A 15,593-nucleotide genomic window follows, 5' to 3' on the forward strand; every position below is an offset into this window, starting at 1 on the left:
CTCTCTTCTGATCGTACTGTGACATGCAGAGTTACACCTATAGGATCTCATTTACCACCTGTAAAAGTAAATTACTGTACCTGTTACACATGTAGTGTAAAAACTCATTTTAAATAAGCATCACCAAAGTTTCATCATCACATAACCCAACATGTCCTGCACACGTTGAGGTCAGGCGAGTGTTTCAAACAGCTGTAGGAGAAATCATTTCAGCCTCAGCCCGGATCACCTCAGTGAACCCGAGGCATCCTCTCCTCGCTGCAGCAGCTGAGCGATTAAAGATGAAAAACAAACCAGATGGTAGAAAGTTGTTTATTGTTCATCAGCTGAAGCAGCGACGACGCTCCAATCATCTCAGAGCAAACGGAAGACACTGATGGGGTCAGAGGTCACCGAAACCTACTGAATCAGTCTTGTGAATTTCACATTAAGAGCCTCTGGTCTGCAGCCCTTTTCTTTGATTCAGATTAAAAAAAGAAAACATCCAGCTCCTCCTCAGAGCCTTCATCTGTTTCACCCTCATCAGTAACTTTCAATCCCAGCCGACACCAAAATCCCAAATATAAAACTTTATTAAAACCATCCGTCTTTCCATGTGCTGAAGTGACAAGGCTTTTAATCTGAAAGTCACATTTAAAATAAACTCGTTTCCTACTAAAAGTATGACCTCTGACAAACACATCGATGCGTCTGACGACCTGTGTGACCAATCAGAGCACAGTAACACAAACTCCTGATAAAAGGAAAAAGTGGTTTTTGCATAGCGAATTACAAAGTGCTGAAAAGTACAAAAACACGTCGAGCACGCCTCCTTCAGCTCTTCATTAATCTTTAAGACGTTCGGACTGGACATAAAGATGGATGACAGGAAGTGAGGAAACGTGGTACACAGGTCACAAACCCCGCCCCCTCCAAGTACATTCTTACTGTTTTTTGATTGCGTGCTTTAAACTGATGTCTGTGGCCGTGATTGGCAGCTTCTCTGATTGAGGTCAGAATTATTCCGCATTAAACCAGAATGGCGGATACTCTGAGGAAGAGGCGGCATGTCATCCATCTTTATTTACAGTCTGTGGCTGTGACAGGAAGCCGAGCGGAGTAAAATAAAAGCACTGCTGTAAACAAACGTGCTGTAACACTGATTTCTGCACACGGGCTTCATCTGCAGCTGCTGAGCGTCTGTTCCCGCTGAACTCGGGATCAAGCCAAAATTCAATTTTTAGGAATTTTCCAGAAGCTAAATCACTGAAAGTATTTTTCCTCCGAAGGAACTGGAGGAACAGATCCTGCAGGCTTTGAGCTGCAGGATCTGTTCAGTTCAGTACACATGTACAGTGCTCAGGGGGGTAAGCCAAGTTTGCTGATACCACCTTGCATCTCACCAGGCTCCAGTAAAAACGAGTACAGACATATTTCAGACAAAAATGGGATATTTAATCACTTAAACCGGCACCGGTGGCTGTCTTTTCTCAGCCTGGTTCTGCTGGAGGGTACTTCCTGTTAAAAAGATGTTTTTCCTTCCCACTGTCACCACTTGCACACAGGCGCTTTCTGTTATTGTAGGGTCTTTATGAAGTACTTGAATATATAAAAAACACACTGCTTCTGATATACTTCACGATATTTGTAAAACTAGAAACCCATCTAAAGCCAGACAAAAACGACCAACGGCAACGCGCCTCACTCGTTTTTGGCGGGCTCAGGACAGACGTCACAAAATCTTTCCGTTTTCACTCTGCCTTCACGGAAACAGTCAGGAGGGATTATATGAATTCGAGGACTTTCCAAATAGCTGAAAGTAGCTTCAGTTTATATCCCGTGTTTCCATCTTGCTTCCCGCCGTTGTTTGGGGTGTTTTGGGATAGTCGTGACGGTCAAAGTTATCGCAGAATATCGGCTGCAAAAATTTAAGAGCTCGAGCTCCTTCCGCGGAAACAGCTTTTCAGAGAAAACTGCAGGAAACTAAAAGTTTGACTTTACGTTTCCACGCCGTGCTCATCGAATTTAATCAATCGTTGTTGTCAATCACATCTTTTACGATAATAAATATATAGTTTCAGCCAATGAACCGATCGGGAGTCAGAAAGAGGAAATCTAACACCAGCAGCTGCACATGAAAATAAAACACTTCAAAATAAAAGCGCAGGTTGTACAGTTCCTTTGAAAACGTACAAAATAAAAGTAGCACGTGTGCTATTAAACGACTAAATACAAAAACACAGAAAAGCATCAAAAGTAAAAACAGAAGCTTCTTCGCGTCTTTGAACAGAGAAGAAAAAGCTGCTTCGCAGGGACTTTCTCTGCTTTCATACATATTTATCACAGAGACGTTTTAAAGGAACAGAATTAACTAAAGATGCATTAAAAAAAAGATAAAATATAAAACTATTAGTTCTGTTTAGTTAAAATAAACTCTGAAAGGAAATGAAGGCTGGAGGTCACATGAAGGTTAAGACATTTTAGTGAACACAAAATTTAAAACTCGATAATATTTTTATGATTTCCACTCGTCTGTTCGAAGCCCGCCGATCTTACTGGGCTTTTACTTACTGTTTGAGTTGGAAATTCAAGATTGAAATGAAAATGATTTTATACATTTTTATATATATTTATATTTTTTATATATATTTATTTTAATTTTTTCAGCTGATTTCCTGCAAAGTTTCCTAAAATACAAAGCTGCACATTTCAGGACGTTTTCAAAGGTCCTGCACAGTTTGCCTCTGATAACCAACATCAGGTAAGTTCCTGTAGTTCAGCTTATTTTTAGGCGGCGTGCAGGAGATTAGCTGAAGCGATCTGACACAGGCCTGAACCACGAAGCAGGACCTGGGCTTAGAGACCTCAGGTTTAACCAGGTTTTGGGGTTTGTGACGGCGGTGCACGAGGCTGTAAACCTGTGCACAGAGATTCAGAAAACCTGGTTTGGCTTCACAACCACCGTGTTCCCACTTTTCACGATTAGATCAAGATGAGACATACGAGGTGCGATCGGAAAGTTCAGTTACGGTGTTTATTAAAAAAAATAAAAATTAAAAAATGGAAAACATTGATTCTGATTTGAATTTGGTCGAAGACTCTTTGGGAATGAGTTGCTGCCCCATCGGAGAAGTGCGTTCATGAGTGAGGGAGGCAGGAAGTGAGAGCCTGACGGATGGATTTGTAGATGCCGACAGAACAGAGACCCGAGCGAGATCCAGCCGTCATCGCGGGTGATTGTGGAGCTGCTGATGTCCACGCCTGACCTCTTAGACTCCCACTGACTCAGGACTGAATGTTACCGCCTGGCTGAACTCTTTAATCGCACCTCGTATCCTTGGTTACCTGCTTCGTAGTCCAGGCTGCTGGTCTGTGATTGGTCAGTTGCTGTAAGAGTCGGACTGAAGCCTCTGCAAGAGTCTGCTACATGTCTGATCCTTAAATGCTTCATCCTCAACGCGTAAAATCAGAGGAGAGGGCGGAGCCACAGCCCCACCCACTTTGGTACAAACAGTCATCGGCCTTGTCCTTCATCGCCATCATCATCATCGTCGCCTCCGTGTTCTCGCTGCAACAAACACTGAGATGCTGCGTTGGCTCAGCCTCCAACTGCTGAGCTGACAGCAGACAACAAGAAAACAGAAGAAGAAGAAGAAAAGGAGGAGGAGTCACAGCAGGCTTCTAAACTGTCCACAGGTTGTTCCTCAGCTCCTGCTGCAGGAGGAGGAGGTCTGAGCTGAGGCTCCGCCTACAGCAGCGAACACCTGAACAGGCTCTTCTTGGAGCGGGGCTCCGTGATCTTGACGGGCCCACCTCCACCTGACGGGTTGTTGTCGTTCTGCAGGAAGAAAGGAGGTCAAAGGTCACATCAGTTATAAGAACACAGCGGGGCTGATTATGGCGATTAACAATCTCCTGCTCACGGTGACCAACTCAGTCTTTAATTTTAGCGGCACGTTCATCCCCTGCATGTTCAGCTGATAAAGTCATTTACATATCTGGAGCCAGCTGCTCGAGTCGGAGCGCCGCCTCCGCAGACCTCAATCTGCTCAACTCACCATTTTCCTGTTGAGCCTGGCCATGATGTCTCGGGCGAGCGTGTAGAAGCCCTGTGAAGGGAAACGGGACAGAAATTAGTCGCCTCGTGTGCACGGGACTGACGGAGGAGACGGCGGATCGGGATCAGGACTCACCTCCTCCACGTTGATACTGGACTTGGCGCTTGTTTCCAGGAACTTGATCCCGTAGTCGATGGCGAGCTGGAAAACCAAAGAGAAAGGGATTACACCCAGGTAGAAGAAAAGGTTGAAGTGACATTTAAAGCATAAGTTCAGAAGCGTTTTCTCTCATTAAGGCTGAAATCAGTGTGAAGCGTTTCTAACTGTCAGCAAATGAATCCCTGAAGCAAAGCAAAGAGTAAAAATCTCGTCTGCTCCTAAATGCATAATAATAAGATGATATCATCTCCTGGAGGTTTCCTGCTTTCACTCAGTTTGATCGAATGAGTCCTGCTCTCTGCAGGGATCGGCTCAGACCTTCTCTCCTCTCTCCTTGGACACTTGTCTCTTGTCGTTCATGTCGCACTTGTTTCCCAGAACCATTTTCTCCACGTCTGCAGAGGCATGCTGAAAACACACACACACACACACACACACACACACACACACACACGGATTAATCCACCATGTTTTTAACGCTAAAGTATAATTATTATTGTTGTTATCCTTCAATTTTCAAATGTACTGCTTTACAAGAAAATAAATTTTTATTTATAAATTAAAGTTATTTAGTTGCATCCTTGAACAAAAAAAAAAGTGTGATCTCAAAAATGTGAATTCTTGTTTTTCTGAGAAGAATTCACTGGATAGAAAACAGATCACATCTCTCTGCTGGTTGGGACGCCTCGGTGTCCCCCCAGAAGAGCTGCAGGAGGCGACCGGGGAGACGGAGGTCTTGGCATCTCTGCCACAAAGACCTCGATAAGTGATGGAAATTGAACACGTGTCAGGTTTGCACATTTCTACCACATACACTCAAAGCAAACTGATGGATTTAGAGCATTTCTGTGTGCTGTGTTTGTGAGGAGGGCCTACACCACAGCCTCTCAAACAGGAGATAACTGCAGCTGTTCATCACGGATCTCAATATCTGATTACTGAGTATTGATTACAGCTGGAATTGATGTGTAATGTGGAAGTGAACGCACACGGTCGTATTCCGTCACCCTGCAGAGTGAGCGCGAGTAACGGTACTAACACCGATCTTATCTTCTGTCACACATCATAAGGAACGAGAGCTCAGCAGGTCTGATGTCCAGAAATGAGTCATGAGGGTGTCACATCTTCCAACCATCTTAAAGGATGGCGTACTTACTAAACTACTTACTAAATTTCGACTTATTAACTCAAAATTTCGAGTTAATAAGTCGAAGTTATGGATACTAGCTGTTTTGTTTTTATTTAGTGGCGGAAACGGGCTTCCATATAATTACACCCTAACCTTTATGCAGTGCCTTGAAAAAGTATTCATACTCTTTTGTCATCTTACATCCACAAACGTGGTGAGATTTTCTATGATAAACCAACACAAAGCAGCACATAATTGTGAAGTGGTACAAATATAACATGGTTTTCAAAATTTTAAGCAAATAAAAATCTGAAAAGTGTGGCATCTGTATTCAGCTCCCCTGAGTCCTTACTTTGTAGAGCCATCTTTCGCTGCAATCACAGCTGCAAGTCTTTTGGGGTGTGCATCTAGAGACTGAAATTTTCCCCCATTCTTTGTTGCAAAAACAGCTCAAGCTCAGCCGGATCTGATGGAGAGCATCTGTCTCATTATATAACAGATCACATGACTCTGTGATGACGTCATACAAGCATTTCTTCGGGAGCAGGTGTGGAGTTCACCTGAAGACCTCTTCAAATCCAACTGAACAATGTGAGCTCTGAAAATAACAAAAGTCACGTGACATCAAAGGGGCGTGGCCTACCTCCTCGATATTGCGAATCCAGTTCTTGATGTTGTCGAAGGACTTCTCGTTGGTGATGTCATACACCAGCATGATGCCCTAATGAACACAAGACAGGAAATGACATCAGCACAGGAAGTGCAAGCTGATTGCTGAGGTCAGGACCAGCTTGTTTTAACAAGGCCCTGCATGATGTGAACCAGCTCAGGCCTCCTGGTTGTGGCTGGTCTCAACCAATCACCTGGCACTGAAGCAAATCAGGTGTACAGGTGTGCTCCCACATTATCAGAGTTTAAATCCAACTAAAGTAGATAATTGAGTCATGGTCTCAGTTATCATGTTATTTCTTTTCTAATGGTTTTAAACTTTAGGTTTTAATTTGGACTAATGCTGAGCTTCACAAGTTTTTCCATTTTATTTCTATTGGTGTCATGTTTTTATTGTTTTACTCATCTATTGTTGGTTTCTATTTCTTTATGGATTAGCTTGAATGTGTCTTTCCTGTTATCATTGCCTTTTGTTTGTTTGTGCTTCAGCTGGAATAAAATTTGCTGTATAAATAAAGGTTTTCTTGCTTGTTTCACTGGTGACCGACACGTTACCTGTGCATCAGCAGAGGGGTAACAGGAAGGGGGTGTGTCTTACCATGGCTCCTCTATAATAGGCCGTTGTGATGGTCCTGAACCTCTCCTGACCTGCTGTGTCCCTGCAGGAAGAAGCCACTGTTACACACCCGCACTGAGAGGCTCATTAAAAATATCCACACAACAAAACACCTGATTTCAGGTTCATCTCCTCTCAAAGCTCACACACGGACGTTGGAGCAGAGAGTGGCACTCACCAGATCTGCAGTTTGATTTTCTTTCCATCCAACTCGATTGTTCGGATTTTGAAGTCGATTCCTGAAAGAGAAACAACGGTCAGCTTCAAGCTCCGGACACAAACATATTTACAGCTCCAGAGACGCCAAAGCGTCATAGCAACGATCACGAGCAGACGCAGAGAGCGCTCGGGCTCACTCCGTCTTATTCTCTGCCCAACGACAGACTCAGAAAAGCAGGACTGATGGAATAATGAACAGTTAAGATAAAAGCGGCTGTCAGTGAGTGCAGGAGTTTTATGCTTTTAAAAACTGCGGTCTGATGCAGAGGAAGCCCTGCTAGCAGGGCCATGTGGTTAAAACAAACGCTGAGGCGTGTTTGTTTCTCTTCTGCGTCTTAAATCTGTCAGCTGACTGGGTTTGTGCCTGCCTGGTCAAAGAGGAAGTCGAAGATATTTTTAAAAACACTTCTTCCTGCCTGAGCAGAAGAAATGCTTCCAAGAAGCTGCGGATGTGAAGCCCTGACAGCTCGGGTTCCTCCTGCTCACAGCTGTTTGGGCTGCTGGTTCAAATCCCTGGGCTACAGCTCTAACCAAACCCCTCCCTCCTCACGCCACTTCACCATCAGCTGCAACTGATTTCATTCATTCATTCATTGATCTTACAACTAATGACACAAGAAGTGAATGACTGATGAAACCATCCTGGCTCTTATGGACCCGTTCTATGGTTAAGTGTCTCATGTTTGAAGGATGTGCTGATTTAAGCAGAGAGCAGGTAATATTTTTATTTCCCCCACTGTTAAATTACTAACTTTGTCTTGGACTGATAGGACTGAGCCCTGCTAGAAGTGAACTTTCATCACATTCTCAATTAATGACTTCATTGTCTCAAAAGACAACCAAAGAGCAACAAAAAAAACCCCACCAATAAAATACAAAGAAATCCAGCAAAGAGTGGCACAAAGCCACCAACAGGAGGCGCACGACCGAGGAGCCAAACATTCAAGAGAGCAGCACAGACCCGCCAAAATAAAGCTCCCACCCTCCCCCCAAAAACAGAAAAATGAAACGCTACTCTGTTTCCTTTTAGAGAAGAAGAACACGGGCAGGTTTCAACACTTTGTAAAGACTCACACGGCTCACGTTTATTCTCTGCGCTGAGTATCATCGCTGGTCACAACGGGCCTGATTATTAGAGTGTTACATTCTTTTATCGTGGCACACTAGAAGAGTCTGTTATTAGGTTGTAACTCATCAGTTCTTCCTGTTGTGGTTTTGGTGTATGCTGTGTTTTGTTTCGTTGCCATGCGTCGTAAAGGCAACACATCGGCACATTAACTGTTTATAAAGGTGTCAACTTTTCTTATTTTGGGATGTTAGCGCTGGAGCTGTGGCTGTGCTTACAACATGATCAACCATCAAAGTGATGCCTCCATGTGCCGTCTTTCTCAATCTCTCCTCTTATGAATCCACTGATGTAGGAAGTAGAGAACTGAATTTAATGTGAGCAAAGGCAGAAAATGAGTCAGCTGATTTCCTCTTTGCTTCTCTTCTTCGGCTCAGACTAAACCTCTCCTCTTCCCTCCATTCTTCAGCAGCTCTTTCTATTCTCTCACCAGGAAGTGAAACATTTTCTGCTGCCTGTTACGGAAACATGCAGCGGACGAGGTCACTGACCTCCGCCATCTCCACCCACAACATAATGCTGCAGCTAACAGTTTCGTCTGCTGCTGATAAATCGAGCATTCTGCTTTAAGAAGCAAAACAGTAATGTCACAGTCCCCCAGGCATCAGCTGATCATTGTCAGATGAGACTTTAGAGTGGGCTCGTGTTAGCCCACTCCATGCTGTTAACTCCTGTGTTGCCTTGGTGGTGTGTTTTGAATCATTGTCATGCTGGAAGACCCACCAACAACCCATCCTCAGTGTTGTGGCTGAGGGAAGGAGAGGAGAGGGAAAGGTCGTACTCAGCATTTCTCTTCCTCCAACACGGCGGATGCAGCCGATTCCAAAGAGCTCAACCTTGGTTTCACCCGACCACAGCACTTTCTCCAACCCTTCTCTGAATCATTTACGTTCTCTGACAAACATCCATTTCACTCCATTATGGCAGAGAGTGTTATCAATGGTGCTCTTGGTGTCTGTGGTCCAAACTGCTTTCAGAGCATTAACAAGCTGCTCCTGTAGTTTTGGGCTGATCCACCACTTTTCTCATAATCATCCTGACCCAATGAGGCAAGACCTCGCATAGAGCTCCTGAGGACAACTGACGGTCATTTTATATTTCTACCATTTACAAATAATTGCACCAACAGCTGTCATCTTCTCCCCGAGCGCATTACAGCCTTGTTTAGATCTACAATCCTGTACCTGACGTCCTTTGACAGCTCTCGCCCGCGGTGGTAGAGCGGTGGTGTAGTTTATATCCATAACGAGATCAGGAGTGTCTGTGATTGAGTGACTGATTGATTGGTTGTAGGAGCCAGAGTTCTGGCTGGTGTGTAGGGGATCAACTACTTATTTCACTCAATATGACATGCAAATCAATTTATATCTTTCAAGTCTGTCCATTAAAATGAAACTACCAGAAGAATTACAGACTGTTTATTTCTTTGGAAGTAAGAATTAACATGTATTTAAAGCTTTAACAAAACCCCCAAAATAATGAAGAACTGCCAAATAAAAAAGGAAACTGCAAAAAGACAAAACTGTCTAAGAGTGAAACAAAACCAGAAAAAAAGATGCAAAATGGCCAAAGTTACAAAAGACACAAAATGATCAAAGAAAAGGACAAAAACTCCAGAAAAGAGACAAACACTGAAATATACAGACTCGCCAAAGAGCAGAAGACGACCAGCAAAAACATTCAGACAAATATATTTTACAGACATGCTTAAATTTAATCGAAAAGCTCTGTGTGCTGCTTTAGAAACACATGAAACTCTCAACTAGTCCAAAATAGCTCCTTAGCCTTTGTAACATTTAATTAAGAAAAGTGAAAGACCTTTGACCCTGTAGTTTTTCAAACAGCCGGGCCTTCCGCCCTGAAACTTGCCTTTAACGCTCTGCAAAGTGGAGCTTTAGCTTAAGCGAAGGTACAATTCTGTTGTGACTCTTTTCAGTTCAGCTGCTTTCTGAAGCTTCAGTTTCTCGTCTGTGACTTTAAAACTTTTCTGTCTGCTGACTAAAACATGTAGGCTGCCGTCACAGCTTCAGCCTGCCTGCTGTTAGCCAGCTCGCTCAGTTCGGTTGCATCCCTGTGCCAGTCGCACCTACAGCCGGGTTTAAGAAACCTAAAGTGACTCAAACTTGTGAATGTCTGGATTTGGCCCACATGCCTTCGATTCTGACAGAGAGGTTAAAAATTACCTTTTAAAACAATGAGAAGCAAAGTTTCTGCCTCAAACACAACAACTACAGAACAAACTCAGAGTGTTTTTGTCAATTAACTAACCAACCTGACAATCAGCTCATTGTTTGAGCTTTATAGAAGTCTGCGACCGCTCACTCACTGAAATAAAAACAGGAAGATGAATACCACACACACACACACACATACACACACACACACACATCACGTTGACTCACGTTCATTTCCTGCTCCTACTCTAAGCATTTGCGCTCACATTTACATCGTGGTGGTTTTATTTTGTGTCCTCAGTAGGAAAGTAAGTCCTCACGGTGAGAACATGTAAAGTCTTATGTCCACACAACACGAAGAATGCACACGCACAAACACACACAGCCTGCATCAGAGCTGAGGAAACCAGTAACTCAGTGTCAGTGTTTAAATACTCAGCACAAAGCAGCACTTAAACACAACATCACTGCCTTTTATAACATTTAATACCTTCTTCCTGCCTTCCTGTGTGCATGATGAAAAACGTATGTACACACACATGACAATCCTCCACATCATAGTGAGCAATACTTCTAAATATCACCATAAACCCCCCTTTGTGCTTCTGCTCGTACCTGTTTTTACTGCTCCTACTTCATATTTACATCACAGACAAGCACACTGGCTGTACCAGACTCCATCACTATAATAACAGTTTTCATTTCTTCTTCTTTGTTATTTTGGCAGTGCTGATCATCAATCACTCTGTGCACTTTTTATTGTTCAGTCTTCAGATGCATTAATAAAAAAACTTTCTGTGTTTAACCAGTTTACAGCGTGGTCACATGACGTTTCCAGCCAATTAAAATTCACTTCCATGCAGCCTGAAAAAGGATGTGATGTCAAATTTGTGATACAGGCAGTAACTATATATTGATCCAAGACTGTAACTGGCAATCCCACAAAGAGTAGCTGCTGTATGCAGCAGCAGGTGACCTTTGACCTATGAGCTCTAGTACCAGGTCTGGACCCCTCAAAACAGCTCTTTAATACAACTTCCTCAAAAGTGGCCCTCACAGAGCCAGATACACTCACACATGCTCAGAGGTCAGCTGACTCTCACGAGACCTCTGACAGAGCAGCCACAGAGCGTCCTCTGTCCAAACGCCGCAGCAGAGGATTGTGGGAGCTCATGTAACATTCATGCAGCTCCGGCAAATGAACTGGGAACAACCCAGCAGAGAGTGGAGCGCCGTGAGAGGAAGATGACACCTTCAGGTGCCACTGTAAAAACCAGGGTTGTCGCTGTGTGGAAAGCCTGAAATTTACAGACAATAACCCCTCAGTTTACAAATCAAATAAATAAATCAGGGCGACACCGAGATAATGAGACGGCAGAGAGCTCAGCAGCTCACGCTCAGCTGTGAGGAGAGTCCACCCACCAATCAGCTGTTCAGATAATAGCTAACCAATCGAATGCCCGCACTATGAAGCAACCTGAGATCAGCAATCAGGCTAAAGATGTTACCAGCTCGATGAATCAGCCTAGACTTCAACAATCTAACCAATTCTGACCAATCAGAAACATGGACAGGTCTACTGGCAGCAGAGCGGCCGATGACAAAACTGTAATGAAACACATAACAAAGAGCGTGAGAGATAAACTGCTTTATGAATCTGAGAAGCTGGCCTGCAGAGCAAATATCTTTCAGTGCTCAGCGTGACAGGAAACAGGCTGTATAAATAAAGTTTATTTAAAGCCTTGAAGGAAAGCTGTGTTAAAATGTGACTGATGTTAAACTGTCAGGGAGCAAAAAAATAAAAGAACAAAAATAAAACCAGAATTCAAACCAGTAACACCTGACTCATCCTACAGCTTTAAACACAGTGACCTGCAGAGGCTCACACCTCATCAGCTGTGGCCAAATTTATGCCCTCCTTCCAGTTTCACACTTTCCACAGCCATCCAAGGGGCCCAATCGGAGCTTTTGACGATCCAGCTCTGGCCCCCAGCCATGTATTTGACACCCTGATAAATGCGGTAATCAGATTCGGCTGTAATTGTATCTCATTTTGCTAATGCAGCAAATACTTTGACATAATGTAAAAATACTTTAATTGTAGAGATCCGGAGCTGTGCATCCACTCAGTCAGCTATGAAGCAAATTACCTGCCGTTTAATGTTTATTACTTCCAAGTTAAAGACGAACAGGTGAAGTCAGGTCAGTGCAGATCCACCAGGACAAAGTAAAAATGTGACATCATCACCCACTAATGAACCATCTCCAACACACTTAAACCCGACGTCACCTCGCCAAATCCTGCGTCATATTTCTGGCCTCAGGAACTTCCTGCTTCTGTCGTGACACATTTTTGCTGCTCTCTTTGAGTGTCCGCTGAAAATCTTTGAGGTTTTGAGGGATGTAAAGTCGTCACATAGACTTTTTCTGGCAGTTTAATAACCAAACAAGTTAAGGAAATAATCAGTAATAAATAGGAGTAGCAATAACCTAACTCTTTAGCCAGTTTGATGACCTCAATCTTTTGTTTCTTTTTTCCCCAAAATAAAAGCTTCTATCAGTTCAGTCTCCCATCCCACACACACGCGCGCGCGCGCGCGCACGCACACACGTTCTTAAGCCTCTGTATAACCACTCACTTATATTTGATTTTACTCTGAATCCTCAGACCTTGTGGGGAGAGCCTGAAGAACCACCAAAAATGTCCTCACTGTGATACCAAAGACACAAACACACCCCCTACTACTTAAACACTCGCCGACAGATAGAAGAAGACAGCTCCCACTTCCTGTTTCCACCAGGAAGACAGCAGAGCGACACACTCCGCTGACGCACCGGAAACACACACACACACACACACACACACACACACACACACACACACACACACACACACACACACACACACACAGTCTTGCTTCTCTATCTCTGTGAGGACCTTTAGGATTCAGGGTCCCGGTCAGGGTCCACACAAAGACAGAAGGCCTAAACTGCATCCTGCTCAATGTGAGACGTCACCAGGGCCTCATATGACCCTGGTGACGTCATATGAGCCTCATGTAAGAACATCTTCCTCCAGATAAACGTCAGCACAGCTGCTTCCTGATGCAGCTGCTTACTGCAATTTATCGATGGACTTTTTGATGTTAATTAGCTCCACTGCTTCACTAAAGATCAGGAAATCAGTAAAGCTGCAGCTGATCTGTTTCCATCCACCTGCTTTTCACGACCATCTCCAAATTTAAAAAAGGAGCTTTATTACTGCCATTATATGAAGAAGAAATCTAAAAAGTAATATAAATAAATCAAACACAACAACAGGGAATTACAAGTTAGTAATCTTTCTCATAAAAGTTCCATTAAAAAAAAAAATCGACAAAACTAATAAATTAACAGACGTTTCCGTCGTGTTTTCATCCACATTTGATCGTCACAATTCCTGCTGTCGTTTCCGACTCTCTGCTGTGAGATTAACTACAGGAAGGTTTATATCTGAGCAACACAGCTGGACACATCCTCACTGTTAGACCACAAAAAGGGGAGCCTACATTTCCCATGATGCAACTCAGTGCCATCTTTCTAATGTTTCAAACTGCACGCTCTTCTCTGTGAAGCAGCCTTTCTGCCAGTGGCATCAAGTTTCAAACCAAAGCTGAGATATCTGAGAGCATCGCATGGATCTGCTTTGTCCAGCTGTTATTTTATCCAGCTGTTCATCCCAGGATGTAGAGCCCAAAGGCACATATTCTACTTCTATTATTTTTTGGAGACAGAACAGACAATTATTAAAATAATGACAATAATTACAAAAAACGTAAATAAATCATGACTATTTTGTACATTTTTGACTCTTTTTATGATTGTACATTCAGATGTACATCATCAGCTCTAAAACGTAGAGCCCAATACAGTGGTATCTGCACATAGTGTATACAAAAAGGAAACTAAAAGTACAATTCTTAGGATAACTACACTCTGTAAAAATATTTTGAATCGTTTATTCTTTTACTCTCTGATTTTGGCATTACTCAAAAAAAAATAAAATAGTACTGTTAGACTTCATCTAAAAATGTCTGTTTGAAAATGAAGATTTATGAAAGCAAAATTTTGTCTAATTAATAATCAGATTCATGAAGTATGAGCTGTGATTTCTGTCAGTGAAACAAAACATTTTTTCCCCTCAAAGTAAAGTTAGGGTTTATTGAAAGAAATCAAAAACTTTGTATAAGTGGACAAAAGACGTACTTCTCTGGGCTCATCACAAAAAAAATACATTTTCATCAGCTTCAGTTTGGTTTCGTAGGCGATGATTACTTTTTACAATATGTTAAAAAAGTAAATGAAAAATAGGTCCAACCAGAGTTATTATAATTTTGTAGTTTCATATTTTCAAATTGTATTTACTTTATTTCTCCACTTGGTTTGGTCTCAGTCAGTTTACTAGTTTCATTTTGTTTGGTAAAATGTTCTCTCTATTTGTGTTATTATTATTTTTCCTTTAAAATTGTTCAGTAAGGTCATACAAAATGATTAACCAAAGCAAACTGAGGCGGACTCTATTAGAAGTTTGTCCACATTTTAAAAACAAACAAACAAACAAAAATTCTAGTGGATCTTCTTAAAAATCCCTTTGATTTAGAACACGTTTCGTAACATCTGAGTTTCTTTTCTTTTCTAAAGTTAAATAAAGTTGTTTTTAACCACACTGATTGTGAGTTTGTTAGACACGTGCGCTGATATTATTGATGACAGTATTGCTTATGATATTGATGATAATAAGTATTAGTAACTGGATGGGAAAAACCGTGGGAATGCTCCATTAAGTGATACTCGATCACTAATTAGTTAACAGATACATCACTTCACAACTACTGTATGTTTCTGAGGGGTCAGAGGTCACATGCTCCACACCACCCCACCCGAACACTTTCACTTTTCCGGTCAGTTAGCTTGTGGCCTGGAGCTAGCCCTCCGTTCGGCCGGTACACCGGGAAGAGGGTGATGAGGAGAAGACTCACCGATGGTGGAGATGAAGGTGGTGTTGAAGGCGTCCTCGCTGAACCGGAACAGCAGGCAGGTCTTGCCGACGCCGCTGTCCCCGATGAGCAGCAGCTTGAACAGGTAGTCGTACGTCTTCGCCATTTTCCCGCCGTTCGTCCGTCGGTCCGTCCGTGTGTCCCGGTGAGTTCACGGGGAACCTGCGGCCTGCTCCCTTTCTGCTGGGCGGACTGGCTTCACTGGGAGCGCTGGTTTCGTGTTGGTTCCACTCTGAGAGCAGCGACAAGCAGCAGGAAGCGCTCCGGCTGCAAGCTAGCCTGAATCTACCCCGCCCACATCCGGTCCCTTTTTTTCACAATAAGGCCAGCCTCTCCCAGCGTGCTCCGTTATTGATGATCGTTAGTAATTATAACATTTCACACGTATAAAGTCTGGAACAGAAACAACATCATAGGTAATTATTATT

At 43.0% G+C, this 15,593-nt stretch overlaps 1 protein-coding gene across 1 annotated transcript; it reads right to left on the bottom strand.

The window, feature by feature from the left end:
• Positions 1 to 298: 298 nt before the first annotated feature.
• On the bottom strand, positions 299 to 15,449 carry LOC147338520 (ras-related protein Rab-8B). The gene is made up of 8 exons (XM_086297907.1): positions 15,148 to 15,449; positions 6,789 to 6,849; positions 6,593 to 6,653; positions 5,969 to 6,046; positions 4,515 to 4,604; positions 4,173 to 4,238; positions 4,038 to 4,088; positions 299 to 3,817 (listed from the first exon to the last, which is right to left on the bottom strand). The coding sequence occupies exons 1-8, from the start codon at positions 15,269 to 15,271 to the stop codon at positions 3,728 to 3,730; spliced, it is 621 nt and encodes a 206-aa protein (XP_086154033.1). The 5' UTR covers positions 15,272 to 15,449; the 3' UTR covers positions 299 to 3,727.
• Between the last annotated feature and the right edge of the window lie 144 nt (positions 15,450 to 15,593).

The sequence above is a fragment of the Aulonocara sp. 'chitande type north' Nkhata Bay genome, linkage group LG1, assembly GCF_057382095.1.
Source record: "Aulonocara sp. 'chitande type north' Nkhata Bay isolate Kocher_YH1m ecotype deep benthic linkage group LG1, A_spYH_male_GT1.1, whole genome shotgun sequence".
Lineage (NCBI taxonomy): Eukaryota > Metazoa > Chordata > Actinopteri > Cichliformes > Cichlidae > Aulonocara > Aulonocara sp. 'chitande type north' Nkhata Bay.

What these genes read in the sequence shown, in the direction of transcription:
- LOC147338520 (XM_086297907.1), bottom strand. Translation starts at nt 15,271, where the DNA reads ATGGCGAAGACGTACGACTACCTGTTCAAGCTGCTGCTCATCGGGGAC. An exon ending in CACCTTCATCTCCACCATCG is followed by an intron (nt 6,850 to 15,147) that starts GTGAGTCTTCTC and finishes TTTCTCTTTCAG; the next exon opens with GAATCGACTTCAAAATCCGA. An exon ending in CCAGTATCAACGTGGAGGAG is followed by an intron (nt 4,089 to 4,172) that starts GTGAGTCCTGAT and finishes TTCCCTTCACAG; the next exon opens with GGCTTCTACACGCTCGCCCG.